At 41.4% G+C, this 26525-nt stretch overlaps 1 protein-coding gene and 1 long non-coding RNA gene across 5 annotated transcripts; one reads left to right on the top strand and one right to left on the bottom strand.

The window, feature by feature from the left end:
• The first annotated feature begins 37 nt into the window (after nt 1-37).
• On the top strand, nt 38-26525 carry LOC107983585 (uncharacterized). The gene is made up of 3 exons (XR_001730949.2): nt 38-4289; nt 22288-22376; nt 23136-26525. It is a non-coding gene; the product is annotated as an uncharacterized LOC107983585 (long non-coding RNA).
• Nucleotides 6848-23449, bottom strand: LOC103280961 (zinc finger protein 25). 4 transcript variants are annotated; one of them, XR_010003757.1, is made up of 11 exons: nt 23017-23149; nt 21791-22348; nt 18736-18880; nt 17074-17486; nt 14884-15010; nt 14294-14389; nt 12378-13409; nt 9977-10083; nt 9416-9493; nt 8374-8491; nt 6848-7751 (listed from the first exon to the last, which is right to left on the bottom strand). XR_010003757.1 is itself a non-coding variant. In XM_008121429.3 (10 exons), the coding sequence occupies exons 2-9, from the start codon at nt 22268-22270 to the stop codon at nt 9449-9451; spliced, it is 2445 nt and encodes an 814-aa protein (XP_008119636.1). In that variant the 5' UTR covers nt 22271-22348; nt 23369-23449; the 3' UTR covers nt 6848-7751; nt 9416-9448. The 4 variants fall into 4 exon arrangements, 3 of the variants coding, with proteins under 3 accessions (XP_008119636.1, XP_062829422.1, XP_008119637.1); XM_008121429.3 differs by lacking the exons at nt 8374-8491; nt 23017-23149 and adding an exon at nt 23369-23449; XM_062973352.1 differs by lacking the exon at nt 8374-8491 and having other exon boundaries at nt 18754-18880; nt 23017-23150.

The following is a 26525-nucleotide window of genomic DNA, read 5'->3' as shown; positions in this document are numbered from 1 at the left end:
CAGGAGCAGCTTGAGAAACTGCAAGTCGCTTCTGGTGTGAGAGAATTGGCTGACTGCAACTATGTTGCCCAGGGAGGCCCGGGTGGTTTTATTGTTTTTACCATCCTTATGGTAAGGCAGGAATGAAGGGGTAGGAGGAAATGGCCATATAAGGAGGTACGAGCAGGCCAGGAACACAGCCGATGGGTTATCACATGATTTCCCTGAAATCATGTGTTTTGAGAGAAACGAAAGTAATGAAATGTAATACTGCACCACAAATATGCACCAATGGTTTGATATGTGGGCGGTCCTAAACCGAACCCATTGAATTGTATAAATAGACACTTGACCCTGTCTGCGGGGTTCTCCCTTTTCAGCATCTAGTTGTGCGTGGGATGAACCTCTGCAGCTGCATGAATTTTAGTAAACTGCTTTCCTTGGAAAAAAACTCCAGTTGTTTGTCTCCTACTTCCACTGCGTCCGCTCAGACACACGACAAGCCGAGAAGAGGGGAAGTCTGGCTTCCGCTACATTTTCTGGTGACCCCGACGTGATTCCACAATAAGACGGGCCAGGAGATCGGAGACGGATCCCGTTGGCGGGACGGTCCCAACTCGGCGGTGGGGGCCAGAGGCAACTACCGTGAGACGAGAAGGGGCCCCTGAATATTGTAAGACCGGCTGCGGTACTTGCCTCTGATGCCAACGCCGGCCGACGGTGGGAGCCGCAACGACAGCGAGGTTCCAAAGAAACCAGCCAGGAGGAAAAGGATCCAGGGAAAAGTCCAGGGGCGAAGGTTGGTCCGACGTCTACAGCAATCTGGCAAGTATAGTGGTTAAATGAGACACTAAGGGAACACCGGCGCCGAGAGGGACACACAAAGGTTCCCAGGGAGGTATAAAGGGGTTCTGTCTTGTGATTCCTGACACACACCGTTGAGTGTCCAGGTGCCCAGTCCAAGGCAGTCCCCTCTATTAGGCAGGATGGGAGGCAGTGGGTTCAAATCCACCACCCCATTACAGTGTATGTTAGACAATTTCGGCTCAGTTGCAAGTAGAGCCGTAGAAGGAATTCCCCAGAGAACAAGACTTGTGAGGGTGCCCCAAGACCAAGTCGTGCAGGGCTCATGAGGAGTCGCAACTCCCGGGGAAAGGAAAAAAAAAAAAACCTGTTTGATTTCTTTGTCATGTGTGGGGAATAATGAGTTTCAAGTTCTGCATGTTTCGTGGTAATATTGAAGTGAAAATGAAAAATGAGTCTATAGATTTACACAAAAAATGTTGAGCACAAATATCTAGAAATGTTTTATTACGGTTGAAAAAATCTGATTCGAAGAGGGTCTGTCTGTGTTAGTTTGCTTTTGCTGACAAGCTGCAGAGAGGCGAGAAAAAGGGAGGGAGGCTGTTAAAGTGGTGTTGAGGCTCAGAAACTGTCTTTCAAATGAGTTTTTCTTGTTATTTCTGAGGAACAAAGGCTGTTTTCTTAAAAAGTTTTCCTTTGCACCTGGGCCTCATGCCAAAAAGATAGTGGGAAAATCTTGGCAGACAGTCCAAGGTAAAAACGATAAGTTTGTTAGAATGTTTCTTCCCTGTCATTCTTGTTAAACTCAGGCGAAATGCCCAGAGAAAGATAATGGAATTCCAGTGGACAGCCAAGGTCAATGAAAGCCGCTGTGAACTAGTGAAGTTTTAAAAATGTAATGTGAATTTAATATGAAAAAAAAGAAAGAAAATGATGATGTAAATGTGTGTGTGTGTATATATATATATATATATATATATATATATATATATATATATATTGGGGTTCTGTCTTTCACCTGGATCTTAAATCCTTGCTTTGGACTTGTTTTGGGACAACTGGGTGAGAATGTTTCATGAGCTGAGAGAGAGTGTGTGACTTTATCTAAACAACTAACCACTAATCAGAATTCCTGTGGACCTTGTGTGAATGAGATGTATGTGTTGAATTCAAAATGCATAAAGAGTTATAAACAATGTTAGTAGATTTGTTCAGAAGCAATTCGGAAGCTGTAGATATTTTTTTTTGGGAAAAAAATGGTCTTAGGCTTGAAAAAAAATCCTTGTTTTGAAAGAACAATGCTTCAGTGTTTTTAGAGAACATGGTGATACAACAGATAAGAGCTGGACATCTGCCCAGAAATTGAATCTCAAGGAAAAAAAAAATGAGCCTGAACAAGTGTACTTTTGAAAACTCAAGCCTCTGTGGGCTACTCCCCCTTTTTTCTGTTCTACAGACTGTTTAAACCCCTTACAGGTTATAGGGAAATGTTGGAGGTTCTTTTTTGCAGCACTTTGGAATACAGGTGATCTTGGTGAGTCAAGAAGAAGGAGAAGGAATGTGAATGAATGTTTTGGAAAGGAGATGGATGCTGAAGGGAGAGGACAAGGAGAGGAGTTATTGGTTGTAAAGACTTTGTATGGAAAACTGTCACAAGTTGGCAGTGCAAAAAAAAATAAAATATTTATTTTTGAAAAAAATTGACCCCATATTCCTGACACAGAAGGATTAAGAACTGACATTGATTTTTAAATTTTTGATTGACATTTTATTCAAAAAGGGAGCTAGTGCCCAAGTGATAAAAAGTTATCCTTTTGAGAACCAAAGACATGGTATAATTGGCTACGTCTCATGTTGCTTCATAATAATTTTGTGAGATTTGGATTCTGGACTTTGTGATTTTGACCCAACTCTCCTGGATAGGACCTTTTGTAATGGGACATTGCAAATAATTCGGATTTTTGCCGGATTTGAGAGACAATGAGGGACTTTTTCATATGCCATCTAACAACCTTGCTTTTTAAGCCAAAAGGAGGATATAGCACGGAGGCAATGTGACAAAGAATAAAATAAGTTAACCATTGCAGCAGGACCAGAGTAAAAAGGATTACTGCAGATCGCGAAAGAAGGCCCATGGAGGAATCATTTCTCAAGAGGCCATGGAGGGGTCATTTGGGAGCTGAATAGTGGCCTACCTGCCCCACCCGTGGAGAGACAAGGGATTTCAACAAGATTGGCTGAGACAAAAGTGATGCCGAACAGGATGATCGACAGATGGGTAATCCGTTCCCCCTCCCCCATTCTCTCTCACTGTCTTCCTGCTTTCTTTTTCAGCTTTTTGGACTCCTGTTCCTAAATTGGAGATCCATAAGGCATTGTTACTGAGAGGCCTGTTTTCCAAAATGGAGATCCATAAGGCATTATTACTGGAAGGCCTGTTTTGGAATCCAAAACCCGCAGGAGTTTAAGTCTACCCCACGCCACACGCTAGGTATACTGGGTATGACAGCTAAAGCCCTGTGAGAGATGGAGATTTTCTTTACAGACTTTTCTTTACACAGAGACAATTCTTAGAGACTAGAGACTTGATTGGACAAAGAGACTTTCTTCAAATTAACTGAACATTATTCCTTTGATCAAGGAAGAGGAAACACACCCCCAGTTTGACTTTATGCCAAAGACTGAAAAGACCTGAAAGTTGGACATGTATGTGAATGGCCACCTCTGGCCATAGCAACAAATCCATCATCGGAAGAAGCCAAATGACTGGGCTAGATCAGAATTCTACTGTGGACTATGTCCTTTCTAAAACCTGATTAATATTTTTAATCCTCATGTGTTGTTTACCTCTGGTGATGAAACTATGTACAAATGCTATTCTGCGCTCATTTTCCACTGAAAAGATAGCTTGGCTGCAAGCGAGAAGGGATTGGAGGGACCCATAAGTCTGCTCATTTGGTTTGCTTCAGCTTTTGTATACACGCTTCGCAAAAAAAAAAAAAAAATGGGGGAATAAGGCAGGAATGAAGGGGTAGGAGGAAATGGCCATATAAGGAGGTACGAGCAGGCCAGGAACACAGCCGATGGGTTATCACATGATTTCCCTGAAATCATGTGTTTTGAGAGAAACGAAAGTAATGAAATGTAATACTGCACCACAAATATGCACCAATGGTTTGATATGTGGGCGGTCCTAAACCGAACCCATTGAATTGTACAAATAGACACTTGACCCTGTCTGCGGGGTTCTCCCTTTTCAGCATCTAGTTGTGCGTGGGATGAACCTCTGCAGCTGCATGAATTTTAGTAAACTGCTTTCCTTGGAAAAAAACTCCAGTTGTCTGTCTCCTACTTCCACTGCGTCCGCTCAGACACACGACAAGCCGAGAAGAGGGGAAGTCTGGCTTCCGCTACAATGGGAGGTTTCTCATGTCACCGCATGGAGCTGGAGTTGACAGAGGGAGCTCATCCACACTCTGCCCAGGTTGGATTCCAGCAATCTTCAGGTCAGCAACCCAACCTTCAAGTAATCAGCCCTGCAGGCACAAGTGTTTAACCCACTGCACCACCGGGGGGTTAAACATGTGTGGCTTGCTGATGGTTTAATAGACACAAACTTTGATTCATGCACACAAAAATACTTAAAATGTTGTGTATAAAATGCCCTCCAGACGATGTGTATAAAGTGTATATGAAACTTGAATGAAAAGCTGGTCAGGTGATCAGCATTTTTGTTGTGGTGCAGCTCTCATCATCCCCGACTGTATAGTGAAGGAGTAAGGATATTGAGGGATATAATAATAATAATAATAATAATAATAATAATAATAATAATAATAATGATAATAATAATAAATTATTTTTCATCTCCCCAGCAGGGGACTCGGGGCGGCTCACACGGGGAACAAGCCCAATATAATCACATAAAATCATAAAATAACAATTTAGACATCAGACAACACAATTTAAAAACAATTTAAAACAGGTCATAGTTAAAATCCACATAGTTAAAATGTTAAACAATCATCCAGGCATTAAAGGTTCAATATAACATAACATCTGGGCGATAATGAAAACTGATTTAGGGAGTGTCTATTACAAATACAACATACATCAAATAGATAAAAGAGGAGGATATTGGAATGAGGATATTTGAGTGAAAAGTAAAACGGCAACTTTGCAATGCAGACATCCATGCATCTAGCTTCATTAACTGTTATAAAAAGAAATGTAGTCTCGGTTCCTGAGGACAGCAAGCTGTGAAATGGCTCACATTAATATTGTTACATGAGGAGAGAGAGAGAAAAGAGTCAACCTATCGATGCTGAGTGTCATATTTTTCTCACAATCCAAATCCCTCCCCGTCTTCTTGCATTGTTGTTGGTATTGATGAGGAACTGGAAAATATAGATTTTTAGACATATATTGTATGCACATTAGAAACAGTGAAATGTAGAAAAATCAGACTCTCTCTGTATTAGATTCTGTGTAAATGTACAAGCTGGCAGTACAGGGAGGAGAAGGGGGGCCTGTTATCTATACATTCCTCCAGCATCAACCTGGAGACATCAGTGCAGCAAAGCCGCTCTATCATTGATGCCATTTCCCGCTACCGTGTCCTGACCTTGCCACTAGCTAGCCATAGCCTAAAGTTACTTCAAGTCACTGATACCTTATAGGATGACAGTATGGAGGAATTTTACCAGCCAGCCCCCCCTTTGACCAACAATTTAGCATGGAGCCACTGGCTTGTCTGCTTTTGTTCTACTTTTGACTCTGTTCCTCCTGGGCTTTAATTGGGACTTTTCTTGTATTTTATGTTAAATGTACTTTGATTTGTATTTTATTATGTTGTGAGCTACTTTGAGTTCTGTTAGGGAGAAAAGCGGGATATAAATAAAGATTTATTATTATTATTGTTATTGTTATTATTATTATTGTATGACACAGCAAACAAGATAGATATGCTGGATTTCGTATCACAAAATCACAAGTTGAACACTTCCCAAGTGTCTAAGACTGTGTGATGTATTTTTGGATGATGCGTGCAGATTATTATTATTATTATTATTATTATTATTATTATTATTATTTTCTTCAGCAAACATACTCAGCTCCCTTAGCCATTCCTCATAGGGATTAATGGTTCTGGCTTGTCAATTTTCTTCTTGAATTGTAGCGTCCAGAACTGGACACAGTATTATTCCAGGCAATAATAATAACAACCACAGTGTATTTATAACCCACCCACCCTATCTCTCTGAGAAGACTCAGGGCGATTTCTAACAATATAAACACAATGGCAAACATTCAATGCCGAAACAACAATAACAAATCAAAGCAATTAATAAAAAACAAACTAATTAAATTATAAAATAACAACTTAAATAAACAGGCATGATACATCACAAACATTTACAACTTGACAAGCTTTTAAAACTCTTAAAAATTACACTAAAAGTATTGACACCAAGATGGTGTACAACTTCCCAAGAGCAAAGATGGCTGTCCAACAAGCAGACAAGGTACTGTATGTATAAAGATGTATTCATCTACCTCCTCTTCATAAGCTAGGGTACATATGTGGGGTTTCAGCAGCTTTTTAAAGGAGAGAGGGTGTCGTTTTTAGTTATTTAAGGAGGGAGTTCCAGAGGTGGGGGCAATCACCAAGAAGGCCCCCTCTCTCGGTCCCATCAATTGTGCTTGAGACAGAGGTGGGACCAAGAGCAGGGCCTCCTCTGCAGAGCGAAGCGCCCGTGGTGATTTGTATACGGTTTTGCAAATGGACTGGGCTTGAACCATTTACAGCTTTATAGGTTATAACCAGCACTTTGTATTTAGCCCAGAAGCAGACAGGCAGCCAGTGGATGTGCCATAACAAGGTCTAACCAAAGCAAAATGGAGTGGGACTATTACTTTTCTCGACCAAGAAACTATATTCCTATCAATGCAGCCTAGAATTGCATTCCCTTCCTTGTTATGGAAGTTTCCCACTGAAAGTAGTATGGGAAAGACAAAATCGCAAGTCGAAGAATGTAGTCACAGAACACAAAGCTAGCCAGAGTGCAGACAACATCAGTTTATTTAAGTCAAAGTGGTTTCAGTCCAAAAAATCTCTGACCGTTATACAAAAATAATTAGAAGCATTTAGAGCAGCATCCCACAAATCAAGTTAAAAGAAAATTCAATCAAACGAGAGCTGGGAAATGCTTTATCTACACTGCAGAATTATTGCACATTGAAACCTCTTTAATTTCCATAGTTCAGTGTTATGGAATCTTGTTAATCATAGTATTACAAGGTCTTTAGCCTTACATGTCAAAGAATACTGGTGCCTCACCAAACTACAAATCCAATGATTCCATCACATTGGCCCACGGCAGCCAAAGAACTATCAAACAACATTAATTCTACATTGGAGAAGCATCTGGAGAGGCATAAAAGATTTCATTCAAAGGATTAATTTCACCTCCATCCCTCCCTCTATTAGGCTATATCATAAATTATTTCAGTCAAACAATTATATTTTTTATATAATTAAATATGGACTGATTTCATCTCCATCCTTGCTTCTATTTGTCTGTATTGGCCTTTCTCAATCTTCCCACGTTCAGGGTCTGCATTTCTGGCCTGAAACCTTCAAATTCTCCAACTAGCAATGGCTGAAGGCTGTAATTAAAACCCAAACACATGCTCCTTTCCAAGTTATGGAGAGCATCTGGTTGGGAAATAACAGACACATTTTGAAAAATATAGAAATACAATATATATTCTCTCTTTCCCTTCCCCCATTATATGTTTTACATTATGTTATTCCTTTTTTTAAAAGGAAGGATTTAACCATAAACAGCTCACAATATGTTTTGCTGTAGAATGGTAGAACAAAAAATATAATACAGAAAATAAGTGAAGAGGAATATCCTGATAACCTCAATTTTCGGTCGGACAGACCATCTTGATCGTGGAACCTGCAAAGAAATAAAGATTTGTTTACATTTTTAATTTATTTGCTCCAAAGAACAGAAAAGTCACTTTTTAAAATCTATAGCTTCCTTTCTCCAGAATTGCTCTTTTCCAAAATCCCAAAGTGTCCGAATTTGTGGCTGGAGATGGTGATTCCTTGGCTTTCACATGTTTCAATGTATACAAACTTTTAGAATAGGAGCCAGAATGAAGAAGGGGGCAGGAAAACATAACTGCAATTCTGAGCCAGAATGAAGAAGGGGGCAGGAAGACATCATTCCACCGCGTCTCCTGTGCTAATATAACAATATAATAATATAGAATAATCATATTGTGCTATACTAATAAAATATTGTATATGCATATAATATTAATAATATTATAATTTAATACAATAATAATTATACACTATTATAATGGTATATTTATATTACACGTAATATTACTAATAATGTTACAATATAGTGTTATAGTACAATGTAGCAATATATTATGCTTATAGTGTGCTATACGAATAATATAATATTTTGTATGTACATATGATTTGTGAGCCGCCCTGAGTCCCCTTCGGGGTGAGAAGGGCGGGATATAAATGTCGCAAATAAATAAATAAATAAATAAAACTACCTTCAGGCTATAAGGCGTAAATGGAACATGAATGGCTGGAGTTTCTGTGCAAAAAAAAGTACAGCTTCCAGTTGCAGTGCAATCTGTATCAGCATCTCAAATAAACACAGGAACAGGCCTAAAAACCAAGATTTTTGTTTGTGTAATTTCAACAAATATTGGGAAATAGGTGAGACGTAGATTACATTTGCTGGGGATTAGACGCACTGGACCTCCGTGAATACCAAAAAAATGCAACTGAGTTCTGCACCAGAAACCTCAAATCTCTTTCTAAGGCTGCATTTGCCATGCCACTTTTTTTTTCATGTCAGGAGCAACCAGAGTTGCTTCTGGAGTGAGAGAATTGGCCATCTGTAAGGACGTTGCCCAGGGGACGCCCGGATGTTTTGATGTTTTACCATCCTTGTGGGAGGCTTCTCTCATGTCCCTGCATGGAGCTGGAGCTGATAGAGGGAGCTCATCCACACTCTCCCCAGGTGGGATTCGAACCTGTCAGCTTTCAGGTCAGCAACCCAACCATCAAGTCACTTAGTCCACTACGCCATCTGGGGGCTCCTGCCATGCCACTTGATATCACTTTAACTGTCACGGCTCTATGCTATCGATTTGTAGTTTAGCGAGGCCTCCGCACTCTTTGGCAGAGCTCTTTGGCTAAAAATAGGTCGAAAATGGCAAATTCCAGAATTTCCTAGTACTGTGCCACAGCAGTTAATACGGGGAGAAAGTGCTATAATTCTGCAGTGTGGATACAGCCTTGGTCAGTGGCTTCCAGCTCTGGTCCTATTAACATATATGTAAAGCTAAGATTATTTTGCCCAAATGTGCATTTTATTTTTAACTATTCCAAATAACCCAATGTTGTCAGAAGACTTGAGTGACTCGAGGCTCCCGCCAACTCCAAATCCACATATGAACAAATTAGAAACTACAGATTTGAAAACATTAGACTGTTTACATTACTTGCATAAAGGAAAGCTCTCAAGATGTGGGAGAAAGCTACCACTAACACCTTCAGAAGAAAGAGCCAAGTTTGCTATCTTACCAAAGCTTGGTTCCCAATGAAGATGATCCTGATTTATGCAGAAGTTTGCACAAGAAACAACACACCATCCACATTCACCTGGCAAGATAAGAATTGGGAAAATATATCTGAAGTTGTTTAACAGTAAATGGAAAATGGTTTAAAAAGAAATAGTATGAATTAAAACAATGTAAACCATATATTGTGCAGAATAGGTAAGATAATAGGTATTTCTCCTAGATATGGAATGGCCTGAAAGAAAACACGTGGAACTGGATTAGCTGAAAATCACATTTCTAGAAGAGACTTTAAGAATCCGGGACAACAAAAAGGAAATTTCACTGAAAGGGATTTCCCTTCCAGTTGCAGTAGAGAGCCTTCAAAGATCTCCAAGTTTTCTTGTTTAGTAAGATATAGGGACATATCATACCACAAACATGGAGCACAAGTTTCCTTGTAACAAAAGTATTGTCCTATGATGGGAATGTAGGTGTTTCTTCATGGGGAACATGACTACATATGCTTTCTGTGCCATCTAAAATGTCTCATAAAAAGCAAGAAAAGAGCATGCATCTTCCTTACCACAGTAGCGTTAAATATTTCCACACGTATCTCCGGAGAGCTTGTCGTTTCCATTGCCCGTTGAGAAATGGGCTGAATTATTTGGGTTGTGTCTGAAGACGAAACACCTGGGGAGAAGCACAAAATATCGGATAGGGATTCGTAAACAAATACCTGCAGATCCTTACCCCTTTCTCAAGTGATTTTGGATGGTCTGTTTCCTAAATCTATGTGACTCAAGGTGTTTTGCTTCCTGCTTAATCATAGAATCATAGAATAGTAGAGTTGGAAGAGACCACATGGGCCATCTAGTCCAACCCCCTGCTAAGAAGCAGGAAATCGCATTCAAAGCACCCCCAACAGATGGCCATCCAGCCTCTGCTTAAAAGCCTCCAAGGAAGGAGCCTCCACCACGGCCCCGGGGAGAGAGTTCCACTGTCGAACAGCTCTCACAGTGAGGAAGTTCTTCCTGATGTTCAGGTGGAATCTCCTTTCCTGTAGTTTGAAGCCATTGTTCCGTGTCCTAGTCTGCAGGGCAGCAGAAAACAAGCTTGCTCCCTCTTCCCTATGACTTCCCTTCACGTATTTGTACATGGCTATCATGTCTCCTCTCAGCCTTCTCTTCTGCAGGCTAAACATGCCCAGCTCTTTAAGCCGCTCCTCATAGGGCTTGTTCTCCAGACCCTTAATCATTTTAGTCGCCCTCCTCTGGACGCTTTCCAGCTTGTCAACATCTCCCTTCAACTGTGGTGCCCAAAATTGGACACAGTATTCCAGGTGTGGTCTGACCAAGGCAGAATAGAGGGGGAGCATAACTTCCCTGGATCTAGACGCTATTCCCCTATTGATGCAGGCCAGAATCCCATTGGCTTTTTTAGCAGCCGCATCACATTGTTGGCTCATGTTTAACTTGTTGTCCACGAGGACTCCAAGGTCTTTTTCGCACACACTGCTGTCAAGCCAGGCGTCCCCCATTCTGTATCTTTGATTTCCATTTTTTCTGCCGAAGTGAAGTATCTTGCATTTGTCCCTGTTGAACTTCATTTTGTTAGTTTTGGCCCATCTCTCTAGTCTGTCAAGATCGTTTTGAATTCTGCTCCTGTCTTCTGGAGTGTTAGCTATCCCTCCCAGTTTTGTGTCGTCTGCAAACTTGATGATCGTGCCTTCTAACCCTTCGTCTAAGTCGTTAATAAAGATGTTGAACAGAACCGGGCCCAGGACGGAGCCCTGCGGCACTCCACTTGTCACTGCTTGGAGTCATGGCTTTCTTTTTCCCAGAAGTCTTTAGTGCGCTTTATTAGGCTTTGTTTGAAAAGGTAACATCTCTTCCTCAAGATACCTTATGCATGCACACAAGAGTCAGCACTCTTCTACCAATGTTGCGGAACTTTCTTTAGTCTATACAGTGTTCCCTCACTTATTGCAGGTGTTAGGTTTCAGGACCACCCGCAATAAGTGAAAATCCGCGAAGTAGGGACACTATATTTATTTTAATATTTATACATTATTTTAGTAGTTATACACTATTTTAAGTCTTTATCAACCAATCGTGTGTTGATAAATTGCCTCCTTCTCCTCCTGTTGCCGCTTGGGCTCCTTTTCTCTCCCTTCGGTTTCTCCTTCCTCCCTTCCTTAGGCTGTAAATTGTAAATTTTTATTATTCATAATATTCTTTTCGAGTTTATTGAAAAACAGCAAATCCGCGAAAAGTGAAGCGTGAAGTAGTGAGGGAACACTGTACACTTTTTTATATGGACTGCAAATGGCAATAATAAAAGGAAGTTCTTCGCTTTTTAAAACCTTACTAGAGTATCCTGCACATTTTCTCTCTCATGTTTCCTACCATAAGTTCATACAAAGCACTGGCTACACTACACTCTGCTCTGCTATAAGTAGCATATATTCATACAATGTTGGGATTTGTAATTTAGTCAAGTATTGGAACTCTTCAGCAGAGAAGGTCAAAAACATAGGGTAGTAACCGTTGATGACCCCAATCTTTACAACAGAGCTGTCCAAACAAAAATCTTAGAAATGTATGAAATTATCTTACAAATCATATTTTTAAAAAAATAGAACTGAAATGATTTCATGAGATATGTTACTTCCACATACACTAACACTACATTATTACAATTTATGTATATGCCCATATCTCTTATAAGCTATTGCATTAATCTCCAGTTTTCTAGTAAAACAAATTACTGTGTTGTGAAATGATGCAGGTCTAAAAAGTATGTCACCAAGCTGAAATGTTTGGAAAGCTCTGCTCTACGGGTTTACCCTTTCTACTTCTAAATGTATCCATGACGGCAGCCATCATGTGGCAGCGTGTTCAACTATGTAATCCGGAACAGTGTTGCCAGAATTTCCCCCCAGTATCTTCCCACATTTTTATTTCATCCACCAAAAGGCCTCTCACCTGCATGTGTGTTTTCATGATGTATCAACTGGGAACGTCCAATGAATCGCTTCTCGCACTGGGAGCACTTGTAGGGCTTCTCGCCCGTGTGAGTTCTCTGATGTACATGGAGGGACACTTTCAGCTTGAAGGTCTTCTCACAGTCTGGACACGAATAGAGCTTGTCTTTGCTGTGAGTTGTCTGGTGCGCCACCATAGCAGCCTTTTGGTTGAAGCTCTTCCCGCACTCTTGGCACATGTACGGCTTCTCCCCTGTGTGGATTCGTTGATGCCGGGCTAAATTGCTTTTACTATGGAAGCTCTTTCTGCACTCAGTACACAAAAAGGGCTTTTCGCCTGAGTGGACCTTTTGGTGCATATAGAGCCCTGCCTGTTGACTGAAACATCTTCCACATTCAGAGCATTCATAGGGTTTCTCTCCTGTGTGGGTTCTCTGGTGAGATATAAGGTGACATCGCGATTTGAAGCTTTTCCCACACATGGGGCAGCTGTACAGTTTCTCCCCTGTGTGGATCTTCATGTGTGTCATCAGATTGCCTTTACTGGCAAACCTTTTCTCGCACACAGTGCATAAATATTTTCTTTGTCCCGTATGGACAACCTTGTGCTTAATCAGGGTCTCTTTATTAATGAACCCTTTGCCACATTCAGGGCATGGAAAAGGTCGCTCTCCGGTGTGGAGTCTCCGATGGATGATAAGGTACACGCGACTTGTGAAACTTTTGCCGCAGTCGAGGCATTTGAAGGGCTTCTCCCCTGTGTGAGTTCTTTCATGTGCAGTTAGGTATAACTTCTTACTGAACCTTTTTTCACATAAAGAGCAGCTGAATCGCTTCTCTCTTGGATGTGATTTTCTGTGCTCAAGGAGGAGGGATTGATCACTGAAGCTTTCTCCAGTCTTGGAACATCCATTTGGGCCTTTCCCCTCTTGAGAGTGGTCACAAACACTAACGTTAAGACCCTGATAATCATTCCCTTCAGATCTTTCTGGCTGACTGCTCTCATCTTCGTTCTCCTCAATTTGGTAATTCCCTGTTAGATTCAACAAAGAGTAAGAATTCAAGCTGTGTTCACTCTAGTGCTTAACAAACCTTATCATCTTATATCATATACTATATCTTTTTATTCAACTCTATTTATCTGTCAGAGGATGTATGAATGTAAGTTTTATTTGTTATTTATTTATTTACTCTATTATACCTCACCATTCTCACCCCAAAGGGGACTCAGAGCGGCTTTACAAACTACAGCAAAAATGCAATGTCGCATTGTGCACGTAACAATAAACATACATATCAAATTATAAAACAGTTAAAACATATAAGCAATTAAAACAGTAAAACAGATTAAAAATAGTAATACAGATTAAAAACATACAAAGTACCGAGTCATGATTTCCAAACTACTTAAGTTTTCCCATAATTATTACTCAGACTGCTAGGTTCAAGTTATATTCTGTGCTATTCTGCTATTCTACTCCCCGAACATCTGTGTGTAGAGCCAGGTCTTTGTGCAGAGTTTTTTTTTTCCTGAAGACTAGTAGCGATGAGGCCAGTCTAGTGTCACTGGGGAGAGAGTTCCACAGCAAAGCGGTCACCCCTGGGAAGGCCCTGTCTCTTGTACCCACCAGTTGCACTTGCGACTGAGCAGATCTTAAAGCTCTAGCTGGCTCATAAAGGGAGATGCATTTGGACAAGAAAGTTGGACCAGAACCATTTAGGGCTTTATAGGTCAAAGACAGTACTTTAAATTAGGCCCATTAGCAAAATTAGCACCTCTGGGGAAGCCTGCCATAGATGTAGGCGAAACGTCAGGAGAGAATACTTCTGGAACATGACCATACAGCCTGAAAAACACACAACAACCCTGTGATTCCAGCCATGAAAGTCTTCAACAACACATTTCTAGGAAGCTACCTGCCAATTTTGCCCCTTCCTTCGCACACTCTTCCCTTGGCTCTTCCTCTTCTTTCAACCGAGAAATGAGGTCAGGTCTGGAGATCAACAGAGTGGCTATGAAAGAAAAAACAACAACTGGTTATTGATGAGTTGCAAGAGAAGCAGGTTACAGTACGATCCCCATTCCAGGCTCCCTGTGAATACCTGAAACTGTAACTATCCCATAGACTTACCTAGACAGGCACACAAATGTTTATGGGTCTTCCCAGTTCCTCGAGTGCTATTTTATGCTATGCTTAGGTTGGAAGCATATCATAGTCTCAAGCTGATGGACCAAGAGAGGCCCACAAATATTGACTATAGAGCAGGCCTGAGCAAACTTGTGCCCTCCAGATGTTCTGGACTTCAACTTCCACAATTCCTAAAATCCTATTGGCTATTAGGAATTCTGAGAGTTGGAAGTCCAAAACATCCAGAGCGCTCATGTCTGTCCATGCCTGGTATAGATGCATCCAGAGAAAAAAGAGCAGAGTTGTGAGTGTAGAACGGGATCCTGCTCCTTCTCTCTCCATCTTCTCCTCTTAACTTATGGTCAAAAGGATGCTTACCCAGAGAGGACACAGTATGATAATTTGCCACCATGACTTCCCAATACAGAGCCCTCTGGCTCAGATTCAGCAAAGTCCATTCCTCCTCCGAGAACTTCACAGCTACTTCCTCGAAGGTCACCGGGCCCTGAAAGAGAAAAAAAATGCATCATTTAATCACTGTTTATACCAGATGTGAAAAGTTCTTCTCATTCTGCCACAATCAGGCATATCTTAAACAGCATTTTGTGAATCTACACTGACCGTATAATGCAGTTTCAGACCGCATTACATGGCAGCGTAGATGGGGCCTCAGAGGCACATTGCACAGTGCTTACCATCAAAGGTTCTTCCTAATGTTTAGCTGGAATCTCAGTTTCATCACATTAACTGTTCCTGATAGCTCAGGTTTGACTTGCCCTTGGATACAATTATTTGTCCTTTTTTATAGTCTATGATATCTGAATTTCTGAAATCCAAAATTTTTCCACTTGGGTGGTTCAGATAGTGATACTTTTGTTTTCTAATGGTTCAATATACACAATTTTTTGCTTCTTGCACAAAGTTATTATTAATAATATTGGATTGAATGACTTCTAGACTATGTGTATAAAGATGTATATTAAACACTGATGAATTTCGTGTTTAGACTTGGAGCTTATCTCCGAAATACAGTATCTGTGTATGCCGACACTGATATCCCAAAATCTGAAACCCAAAACAGTTCTGCTCCACAGTATGTAGGATGAGAGAGATGTATCACGATTAGAGTAAGGGAGATTAACCTGTATTACCTCCAAATCTATGTTCTGAGAGACCTTAAGTAACAAAATCTGTTTTCAATAAGCCCATGCTCATGTGTGCAAATATTAAATATTTAGTGAGGTATCTTGAAGATGGGACCGAAGTCTAAACGCATTCACTTATGTTTTGTATACATCTTGTACACAAAGCCTGAAAGCAATTGTATACACAATATTTTTCATAATTGCTTGATCATACTGAGGTATAAATATCCAACAGTATTTCGGTACCTTCATATTACGTAAGGATAAGTTCATGGGTGAGAATGGGGAGGGGGCAGGATTGGGCTAAAATACTTGTATTTTGATTGTGTAATATCAAGATTGTATGTTTCTGTGTGTGTGTATATATATATACAGTAGAGTCTCACTTATCCAACATAAACGGGCCAGCAGAATGTTGGATAAGCGAATATGTTGGATAATAAGGAGGGATTAAGGAAAAGCCTATTAAATATCAAATTAGGTTACGATTTTACAAATTAAGCACCAAAATATCATGTTATACAACAAATTTGACAGAAAAAGTAGTTCAATACGCAGTAATGCTATGTAGTAATTACTGTATTTACGAATTTAGCACCAAAATATCATGATGTATTGAAAACATTGACTACAAAAATGTGCTGGATAATTCAGAACATTAGATAAGTGAGTGTTGGATAAGTGAGACTCTACTGTATATATATTCCATAATAAAAATGGGAAAAAAACATTCATAGTTTCCTGGACTATAACCCTAGAGATGAGGATCTGAATCCACATTTGGCCATGGAAACCCACTGAGTGACCCCAGGTAAGTAACACTTCCTCAGCTCTAGAATAAATCTAGAAAAGCATACTGTAGAGTCATCATGAATGAATGATTTCATGACATACATTAACAACAAGGACTATCCAATTTTCTGCCTGCAGGAATTTTTTTTGTACCTAGCTGAAGGCTCTTGAGATAGCCTCTTTAACGTGGACATTCTAAAATGCCTTTTTCATCCCTTTCTCTTTGCATTTCAAGTTGAGCATCTCTTACCCAGAATTCTGAAATCCAAAATTCTCCAAAACTTGAAATTGTCCAAACAGATTGCTTGCTTTCTGAATGCTGTGTGGACAAACTTGGTTTCATGCAAAACTGTTATACAAGGATTGTCTAAAATTACATGTATGCAATATATGTATTAAAGGTGCATATGAAACATAAATGAATGCCATATTTGATTATCTCCATAACATCGCATGAAATTTCATACACAGAGCCTGAAAACAATTGTATTCGATATTTGTAATAATTTTGTGCATAAAAACAAGTTCAGCAAGCAAAGGGGTCACTCTCTCAGCCACCCGTGTGCACAATTTTGGATTTTGGCTTTCTGGGTATGGGATGTACAAGTGTGGCTGGATGCTCGCCACTCACCGCGTCTTTCTGCCTTCTGTCCTTCTGCTCTTTTACTAAAAATGCTTCTGCCAGGGTCACCGCTTGGGCACAGTTTGCAGGGCCATATGCCCTAACCCAGGTCTTCATCTCCAAGGGGAGGACAGACAGGAATTTCTCCAGGATCACCAGCTCCAGGATCTGCTCCTTCGTGTTCTGCTCTGGCTTCAGCCACTGAAGGCGAAGTTCCCAGAGATGCCGGAAAATCTCTTGGGTACTTTTGGAACATCCATATGGGCCTTCCCCCTCTTGAGAGTGGTCATGAACACTGATGTTCAGACATTGCAAATCATTCATTTCAGTCTCTTCCAGTGATGTTCCCCTGCAATGGTCCACCTGCTCAGATCTTCCTGGCTGACTGCTCACATCTTCGTTGTCCTTAACCTGGTCATTACCTGGTCAACAAAAAGTAACAATTAAAGCTATGTTCAATCTAGGGTTTAACAGATCTCATCACATTACCGTATATCGTATCATCTATCTATCTAACTCTGTTTATCTGTCAAAAATGTATGAATGCAAGTTGGTTTCTCCATTTCCACCACAAAAGTTGTTACTAGGTGAAGAGACCCTCTGTGATGTCACCAGATTAGCTATTGTTAGGTGAAGCGACCCTCTAGATGTCACCAGGAAAGAAAGGTGTCATGTATGAAGGGAAGGGAGAAAAGATAGATCCACAAACAGCTTTGTCTAGTGTTTCCTGGAAAGTCCTGGAAAATGTAAACAGATTTAGACTGACAAAGCAAAGAACCTTTAAATTTTACAAAATATAGGCATGGAGTAACCATGCTTGTGTTACTAGGAGATGCCATAAAATAAAATCAGAATTAGAAGAGACCCAAGGGATATGTCAAGAGCATCGCCAGATACTATAGCAGTTATTAGCATCAGAAAGGATGCCGTTTTGACCAAACTTCTAGGAAGCTACCTGCCAATCTCACCCCTTCCTCCGCACACTCTTCCCTTGGCTCCTCTTCTTTCCTTTTTTTCAGGATGCATGTATACCAGGCAGGGGCAAACTTCGGCCCTCCCTCCAGGTGTTTTGGATTTCAACTCTCACAATTCCTAACAGCTGGAGGAATGAAGTTTGCCCAGGCCTGCTCTATAGTCAATATTTGTGGGCCTTTCTTGGTCCATCAGCATGAGACTATGGAATGCTTCCAACCCAAGCATAGTCAGGTCTGAAGATCAACAGGGTTCCTATGAAAGAAAGAACAACAACTAGTTATTGATGGGTTGCAACGGAAGCAGGTTACAGTACGATCCCCCTTCTAAGCTCCCTGTGAATACCTGAAACTGTATCCCATAGACTTACACTGGTGGACCTAGAGGCCCACAAATGGAAGTGTTTGTTGGTCTTCCCAGTTCCTCCAGTGCTATTCTATGCTATGCTTGGGTTGGAAGCATTCCATAGTCTCATGCTGATGGACCAAGAATGGACCACAAATACTGAGTCTATAGAGAAGGCCTGGGCAAACTTCATCCCTCTGGCTGTTAGGAATTGTGAGAGTTGAAGTCCAAAACACCTGGAGGGAGGGCCGAAGTTTGCCCATGCCTGGTATACATGCATCCAGAGAAAAAAGAGCAGAGATGTGAGTATAGAATGGGATCATGCTCTTTCTCCATCTTCTCCTCTAAACTTACAGTCAAAACGATTCTTACGCAGGGAGGACACAGTATTATGATTTGCCAACATGACTTCCCAATACAAAGACCTATGGCTCAGATCCAGCAATTCCCATTCCTCCTTCGAGAACTTTACAACCACATCCTCAAAAGTCACCAGGCCCTGAAAGAGGAAAAAAAAACATACATCATGTTATCACTATTTATACCAGATGTGAAAGGTACTCACATCCCAATAAGAGTTTAAAGTTAAGGGAATACATGGCATTTGTTTCAAGGGGTTCCCTGCAAGGGCTACACTGGATGATCCTTGTGGTCTCGTCCAACTCTAAAATTGGATGATTCCATGACTTTCGTCCATCCTCCAGGAAATAATGTCCAGCTGCTCACTGGAGGTAAGGATATTAGAGGCAAAGACAAAGTACTTTGGCCACATCATGAGAAAACAGAAAAGCTTGGAAAAGATCATGATGCTGGGGAAAATGGAAGGAAAGAGGAAGAGAGGCCGACCAAGGGCGAGATGGATCTGGGGGGGGGGGGGGGGGCGACGATCGACAGGGAGCTATGGCATGGACTGGTCCATGAGGTCACAAAGAGTCAGAAACGATTGCGTGAATGAAGATGACTTCTGTGCTCAGGTTTGACTCGCCTTTAGACACAATTATTTGTCTTTTTAGATAGTCCATTATATCTGAAATTCTGAAACCCAAAATACTCCAAAATTTTCCACTTGGGTGGTTCAAATATTAATACATTTGTTTTCCAGTGCTTTCAATATACATACATTTTGCTTCTTGCACAAAATTATTAATTATAATAATATTTGATCAAATGACTTCCAGGCTATGTGTATAAGGTATACTGTATATACTCAAGTATAAGCCTAGTTTTTCTGCCCTTTTTTTAAGACTGAAAAAGCCCCCTTCGGCTTATACTCAAGTGAGGGTCCTGGTTGACTTATATTTGGGTCAACTTATAATCAAGAATATATGGTACATTTATTCACTCTAATCTTATTATTATTATTGCATTTATTATTTTACTCTATTATTATTAAAAGGCTACATAAACACATTTACATTGACGAAGATGAGAATAATGATTTGATCAGAGTTGGACAGTCTTATCTTAAATTTGAGCTTTATGTAAATATTCAAAAACATTTAACCTACTGATGCCTCAATTAAATGTAATTTTATTGGTATCTATTTTTATTTCTGAAATTTACCACCCTTGGCTTATACTGGGGTCAATATTTTCCCAGTTTTTTTGTGGTAAAATTAGGTGCCTCAGCTTATATTCAGGTTGGCTTATACTAGAGTATATATGGTATATTAAACATTGATGAATTTCATGTTTAGACTTGGATCGTATCTTGAAGATACAGTATATGTATATGCCGACGCAGGTATCCCAAAAACTGAAATCCAAAACCAGTGGTCCACAGTATTTAGGATGAGGGAGTTGCAACCTATATATGATTAGGGTAAGGGGAATTATCCTGTGTTACCTCCAAATCTATGTTCTGACTGACCTTTAGTTACAAAATCAATACTCAATGCACCCCTGCTCAAGTGTGCAAATATTAAAGATTTAATCCAATACATGTTTACTCAGAATGAAGTCCCAATGAGTTCAGTTAAGCTTACCTTCAGGTGTATAAGCAACAGAGTTACACTCTTAAAGAAAATATAAACCTCAGAAATTTCAGATCCCTGCTCTGAGGAGAATTTGGACTAGTTGACCTCCAGGGATCCTCTCCAAATCTACAATTCTGTGATTTAAAAAACTCAAATATTGGAACTTTTCCTCATAGAGAAGTAGTCCTAATTCCTCCCTCTTCTGCCTTGTTTGTTTCTATCTTTTCCTCAATTGTATGATATCCTGTTTGCAAAGAGTAACGTAGCTGCTTGGAAAGGCTTGGAAATTGCTTCTTTGAGGCACATCATAAAGCAAAATTAAGGCAGACTATAAAGCAGCATAACTGTTGAAACAAAACAATATCTTGCATATACGTAGGGCTACAGATTGAGGATCCCTTATCCAAACACTTAGGACCAGTTTTCAGGGTTTGGGGTTGTTGTTGAATTTTTTGGGAATTTGGAATACCTGTCTTTGCTTATATGGACATAGTGAGATATCTTGAAGATGGGACAAAAGCCTAAAAAATCTCCATTTATGTTTTGAACACATCTTGTAACAAAGAGCCTGAAAACAATTGTATATACAATATTTTTCATAATTTTCTGGACTGCAACCCTGGAGATAAAGGTATGAATCCACATTTGGCCATGGAAACACATTGGATGACCTCAAGAAAGTCACACTCTCTCAGTTCTAGAATAAACTCTGGCAAGAAACCCCTATTGTAGAGTTGTTATGAGGCAGAAAATATTTAAAGATACATATTAAGAAAAACAAGGACTGGACAACAATTTGCAGGAAAAAATTTTTTTCTATTTAGCTGAAGGCTTTTGAGATAGCTTTGTTAATGTTGACATTCGAAAATGCCCCTTCTCTTGACATTTCAGGTTGAGCATCCCTTAAACAGAATTCTGGAATCCAAAATTCTCCAAATCTGGAAATTGTCTGAACAGATTGCAATCTGTTATAACTGAAATACTGCAAATGCTCCCTCTATCCCCCTCCAGAGCCTCTTAGTGGATCGATATTTACTATTAGCTGACCCTGCTAATAGTCTGCTTTTAATTTGTTTTTATTATAACATGTTTTTAACTTGTTCTTTTATTTGACTTTTATGGGAACTGTGATTCCCCTTTTCAAGCACCTGTGCCCATTTTCATATATTCTGGTCATAGACCGTAATAAATTGCTGAAGCTGAAGATTGCTTGCTTTTGGAGAGTTGTGTAATCAAACTTGGTTTTGGACAAAACTGTTAAAAAGTATTGGCTAAAATTACCTTCAGAATATGTATATACCAGGCATGGGCAAACTTCGGCCCTCCAGGTGTTTTGGACTTCCAACTCTCAAAATTCCTAACAGCCTATTGGATATCTCCAAAACATTGCATTACATTTCATACACAGCTGTGGTTGGATATCAGCCACTCACCACCTCTTCCTGCCTTCTGTCCTTTTGCTCTTTTACTAAAAACGCTTCTGCCAGGGTCACCGCTTGGGCACAGTTTGCAGGGCCATATGCCCTGACCCAGGTCTTCAACTCCAAGGGGAGGACAGACAGGAGTTTCTCCAGGATCACCAGCTCCAGGATCTGCTCCTTCGTGTTCTGCCCTGGCTTCAGCCACTGAAAGCCAAGCTCCCATAGACGCTGGCAAACCTCTCGGGGCCCCTTAGCCTCTTCATAAAGGAACTGCCAGAAACACTGACATTTGGCGTATGTATCTATATTATCCTTATCCAGAGTCTTCGGGACCATTTCCTCCCTGAATCCCATGTCAATAACATTGCTGACAGCATGCATGCCTTTTCTGCTTCTTTCTGCTGCGAAGTCTTGCACTTTCATCCTCTCTTCCAGCACCAATGTAGACTCGAAGCAGAGACCCGAGGTGTCCTTTTTGTTTGATCTTGCCATGTTTTTTCTTGGTCCAGAGAAACGCTGCTGTGTCTGACTTCTTCAAATGGATAACTAACTGTGATTCATGGCTGCCAACTGGAAAAAACAAATCGAGATATTCCAGGTGAGAGATTTTTTATGATTTATAATAGTCTTTTAGAGTTTATTGAAAAACAGTGAATCCGCGAAAAGTGAACCGCGAAGTAGTGAGGTAACACTGTATTTAATTGATTTAACTTTGTTGTATGGTTCTATTGATTTTGTTTTTGGACACTGAATTTTTCCAATTATTGTAAGCCGCCTTGAGTTCCCTCGGGTGAGAAAGGCTGGGTAAAAATGTTGCAAAGAAATAAATAAATAAATATTGTTTCCTGTGGATAAGATAAGGTGAAGTTAATCATAGAAGCATGGAACTGGTAGAGACCCCAATGGCCATCCAGTCCAAGCCCATTCTGCCAGGCAGGAGGATACAATCAAAGCACTCCTGACAGAAGGCCATCCATATTTTGCGTAAAGGTCTCCAGAGGAGGAGTCTCCACCATTCTACAAGGCAGCATCATATTCCACTGCCAAACACTTCTTACGATTGGGCAGTTCTTCCTAATGTTGAAGTCAAATCTTTTCCCTTCAATTTTAAAATTGAAAAGGAAAGGGCCTGAGGCTGTTAGGAATGGTGGGAGTTGAAGTCCAAAACACCTGGAGGGAAGGCCCAAGTTTGACCATGCCTGGTTTAAACTTTAAAACACTTTGGTTTGTGTCTTTACCTTTCTGTCTTTATCAGTCTCTTCAACAGGACACAACTCTGTAAGTACAACTCCCTTCCATGACTGTGTCTACTTCCAACTGTCATCCTTCAACTGTCATCTTTTTAAACCCTGAACAGGTCACGTGGTCTGCAGCCCCTCCCACTGCCTCAAGAACATAGAGTTAGGAAACAACTGCATTCCAATGTGTTATCTACACTTCAGTAGCAAAAGAACATATTATATATACAGGCAAATCCTCAATCAGAGGAGGCTTGAGAAGGCTGCCTATTTCCAACAGGAAGATCTACCTGTGCATATTTCTCATGGCTTCACCAGTGTTTTTGCCCCCCTCCCATGCACTTTGACTTACCACCAGATCTCTCTCCAAGGCACCGCTGCAGGAAAATGCAAAGAAGGAAGTGGAAAGGGGAGGAGAGAAGGAACCCTGGCCGGAAGTAACTCTGAATCACATATGGTCCTTTCCCTGAAGGAAGGCCAACCTCAGTCATATTAACCCTTTCAGGAAGACAGGCAGCTGAATTACTTAGTGCAGTGTGTTGTTGTCGACCGCACTTTGGGGGATCGGGCCCTTAAAGAGAGACCTGACCCGGTCCTGAGGGAACGGACCTTGGCGAAGCCAAAAGGAGAATATAAGCCGCAATACAACCTGAAGCCTGAAATGAAGAAGGTCCGCCAAGTTGAAGGAAAATCCGCCAAGGAGTTTTTATTGAGCAATTCAGCTGAAAAGGACGCTAATAGCGATCATTCAATCTACTAGCGTAACATATGTTTCAAATAAAGTCATATTTATACAATGTTTTGGTCTGACAGCCCCTTGAATTTCCCGCCCCGCTTCCCTGCCCATCTGATCGCGGATAGGCTGAGAGGTTGAACGAGGCGGGCTTTCGTTTCCCGCCTTGCTCTGCTGGCCCAATGGGGAGCCGTTTTTTGTCCCCCCTCGGGCCAATCAGAGAGGAGGAGGCGGGAGCTGTTGAAACAATGAGGTGACCGGACAGGAAATATCAGATTAATTCTGGCCCAGCCGATTTCTAAAGGAATTAATGGCACCCATCAAGGGTGTCCGGGGTCCTGTCACGTTCACAGATTTTAGATATGCCTTGGGGTGTCAGACGGGAAGTGGTGATGGGTGGTGATGAGCCGTCATTGACGGGCCCCACAGGGTGCCTTCCAGCGGCGTCCTGGCCTGGGATATGACAATGTTTGCCTTGGGGGCGAGTCACCTTTAGGAATTTGGTGACTCTAAACCCTATATTGTCCATGCGATCGGAATGAGATTGGATTAAACGGTGGCAGATTATCCTTTTGTTTTTTTTTTGGGAAGGGAGGTCTGGGTCATGGGGCCGAGGTTCACGTTGGGGTCATAATATTTCCCATTTGATTTGATGATTTGACAAATATATGGGATAAAGTGAAAATTAAAATAAAGTTGGAACATAAACCCAGCTGGGAAAAACACATATTTTCCGGGGATCCCAAAGAGTATAAATACATATAGGCAGATAGGTAGATTTCGAGGAAATAAGGGAGAATCCATAAAGGTGGGTTACATTGCATAAAGGGGAATCATGAATGATATAAACAATTGAAAATATCTGATAAGAACGAAGTTCATAACATCTGGGGAACCCAATATGGAAATTCATAGAAGTGGAGTTTTTGCAGCATGATTTTACAATTCATGAAGTTGTTATCTCTTGCCTCAGAATGCAGGGATAATCCACAGTAAACTCCAGTAAAAAGTCTCAATCACCTTCTACTATAAATATATGGAATATAGAACATAAAGTCTTGATTTTTGAACTATCTTTTACAAAGTCCTGGAGGGGAGGTCACCTCGATCACATTTTCCCCCCTTCGGGGCTTGGAAATGGCTATGAACATTTCCCAAAGCCCCGACATTTTACTGCATGCAGGGCCTCTGCCTTGGTAGATCAGATTGTGCCTTTTTGTTGGAGGGCAGGAGCTTGAAGAGGTGAAAGCTGAGGTTCAGTCAGTGGTGGGTGATCCCATGGTGTTGAAACAGATGTCCCTTGGTCTGGAGTCATGGGAAATGGAGCATGAAGGTGGAGGTGGTGAGGGCTGGGGATGATGGAGGCTGTGATGCAGTACTCCCATTTGGCTGCCTTTTCTTGGCTGCAGCTTGGGCCCCCCTTTGTAGTTGGCAGCTGGGGTCAACTGGGCACAGCTTCTGCGCCTCACAGCACGGCGCCTCCTGGTGACTGCAGGCAGGTCCAGCACTCCAACAGAGGAGACGGAAAGGAGAGAGTGCCTAGGGAAACTAAGGACAGATTATAAGCCCCCCCTCCCTCCCGTGGTGGGGTTAGTCAGGGAAGTCACTCATACCTTGTGAGGGCTCCAGCAGTCCTGGGGTCCTTCTTTGGCACAGCTCTGGTGAAAGTGGAACATCCTTCCCTCATGGTGGTCACTGGTAGAATCCTGTTCATTTCTTCTGGGACATCTTCTGCCATGGCGGCCAATTCTGTCCCCTGGTGATGTCATGAGGGCCTCCTTGGCAGCGTCAAAGGCAGACCTGCACTCAGTAGCCCTTTGCCAGGGCAGATGGTGTTGCTTCCCCCGTGGGGGTCTCAGATCAGCCACAGGTGGGGCTGTCTCTTCTGGGTGACTGGGGGTCCGGGCTTACCCTCACAGGACCATCTCCAATGGCCTCTGGGTTCTAGCTGCTGCATGAAATCAACAGCGCACTCCGAGAGCCCCTACCCAGGTCTTAGAACTGTTCATGGTGGCAGGTATGGATTATGGGTCTTGCAGTCTGGTCTGATGTCCTCAGTCAGGTGGTTGGGTCCGGTCCTCTGGATCTCTTCAGCTGTGCCTGGAAGGTCCCCTGGACTCTGTACTGCCCCCCCTCATAATTAAAGGCAGTTAGAGGGATTTTTAAAACATTCACACGCATGCACTCAGGGAAAGGGAGGGAGAAGGACCCGAAAGGAAGAAAGGAGATTGTTGGGGAACTGTGGAGAGTGAAAGAGTGCCTTTACTATAAAAGTAAACCAGGATTTTGACTGAATGTTTATAAGGAGAAATGGGGATGCTGGGAAGGAAGGGGGGGGGGAGCTTTGAAAAAGGAGAATGTTGAAGTGCATTTTGGCCTAGGAAAACATGAAGTGGAAGAGAGAGAGAGAGAGAAAAAAACTCACATATAGAAAAATACATCAATTCTTCCATCCCCCCCCTTTTCTCTCTAAGATAAGGGAGGCTTGAGGAGAGAGAGAGAAGAAAAAGTTAAAACCACAGAAGCAGCAGGTTTTCTCTGGGGGGGGGGGGTCTCACAAAATATTAGGGCTTGAACCTTTGAAAATAGGGAGGTGAGATGGCACAGAAGAAAAGGGAGAGAGAGAGAGCATAGCACTAAGCTAGTCCATTCCAGCCCTCCTTCCCAGAAAACTATATATCACTGGTGGCTTTTAAGGCAAAGGGATGAGTAGAGAAGAGTTTACAGCCCACACATTACATAAACACACAAAATTTAACCAACACTTTTCTGGGAG

Source organism: Anolis carolinensis, chromosome 2, assembly GCF_035594765.1.
Source record: "Anolis carolinensis isolate JA03-04 chromosome 2, rAnoCar3.1.pri, whole genome shotgun sequence".
NCBI classification, from domain to species: Eukaryota; Metazoa; Chordata; class Lepidosauria; order Squamata; family Dactyloidae; genus Anolis; species Anolis carolinensis.
This window is presented reverse-complemented; position numbering and strand designations above follow the sequence as displayed.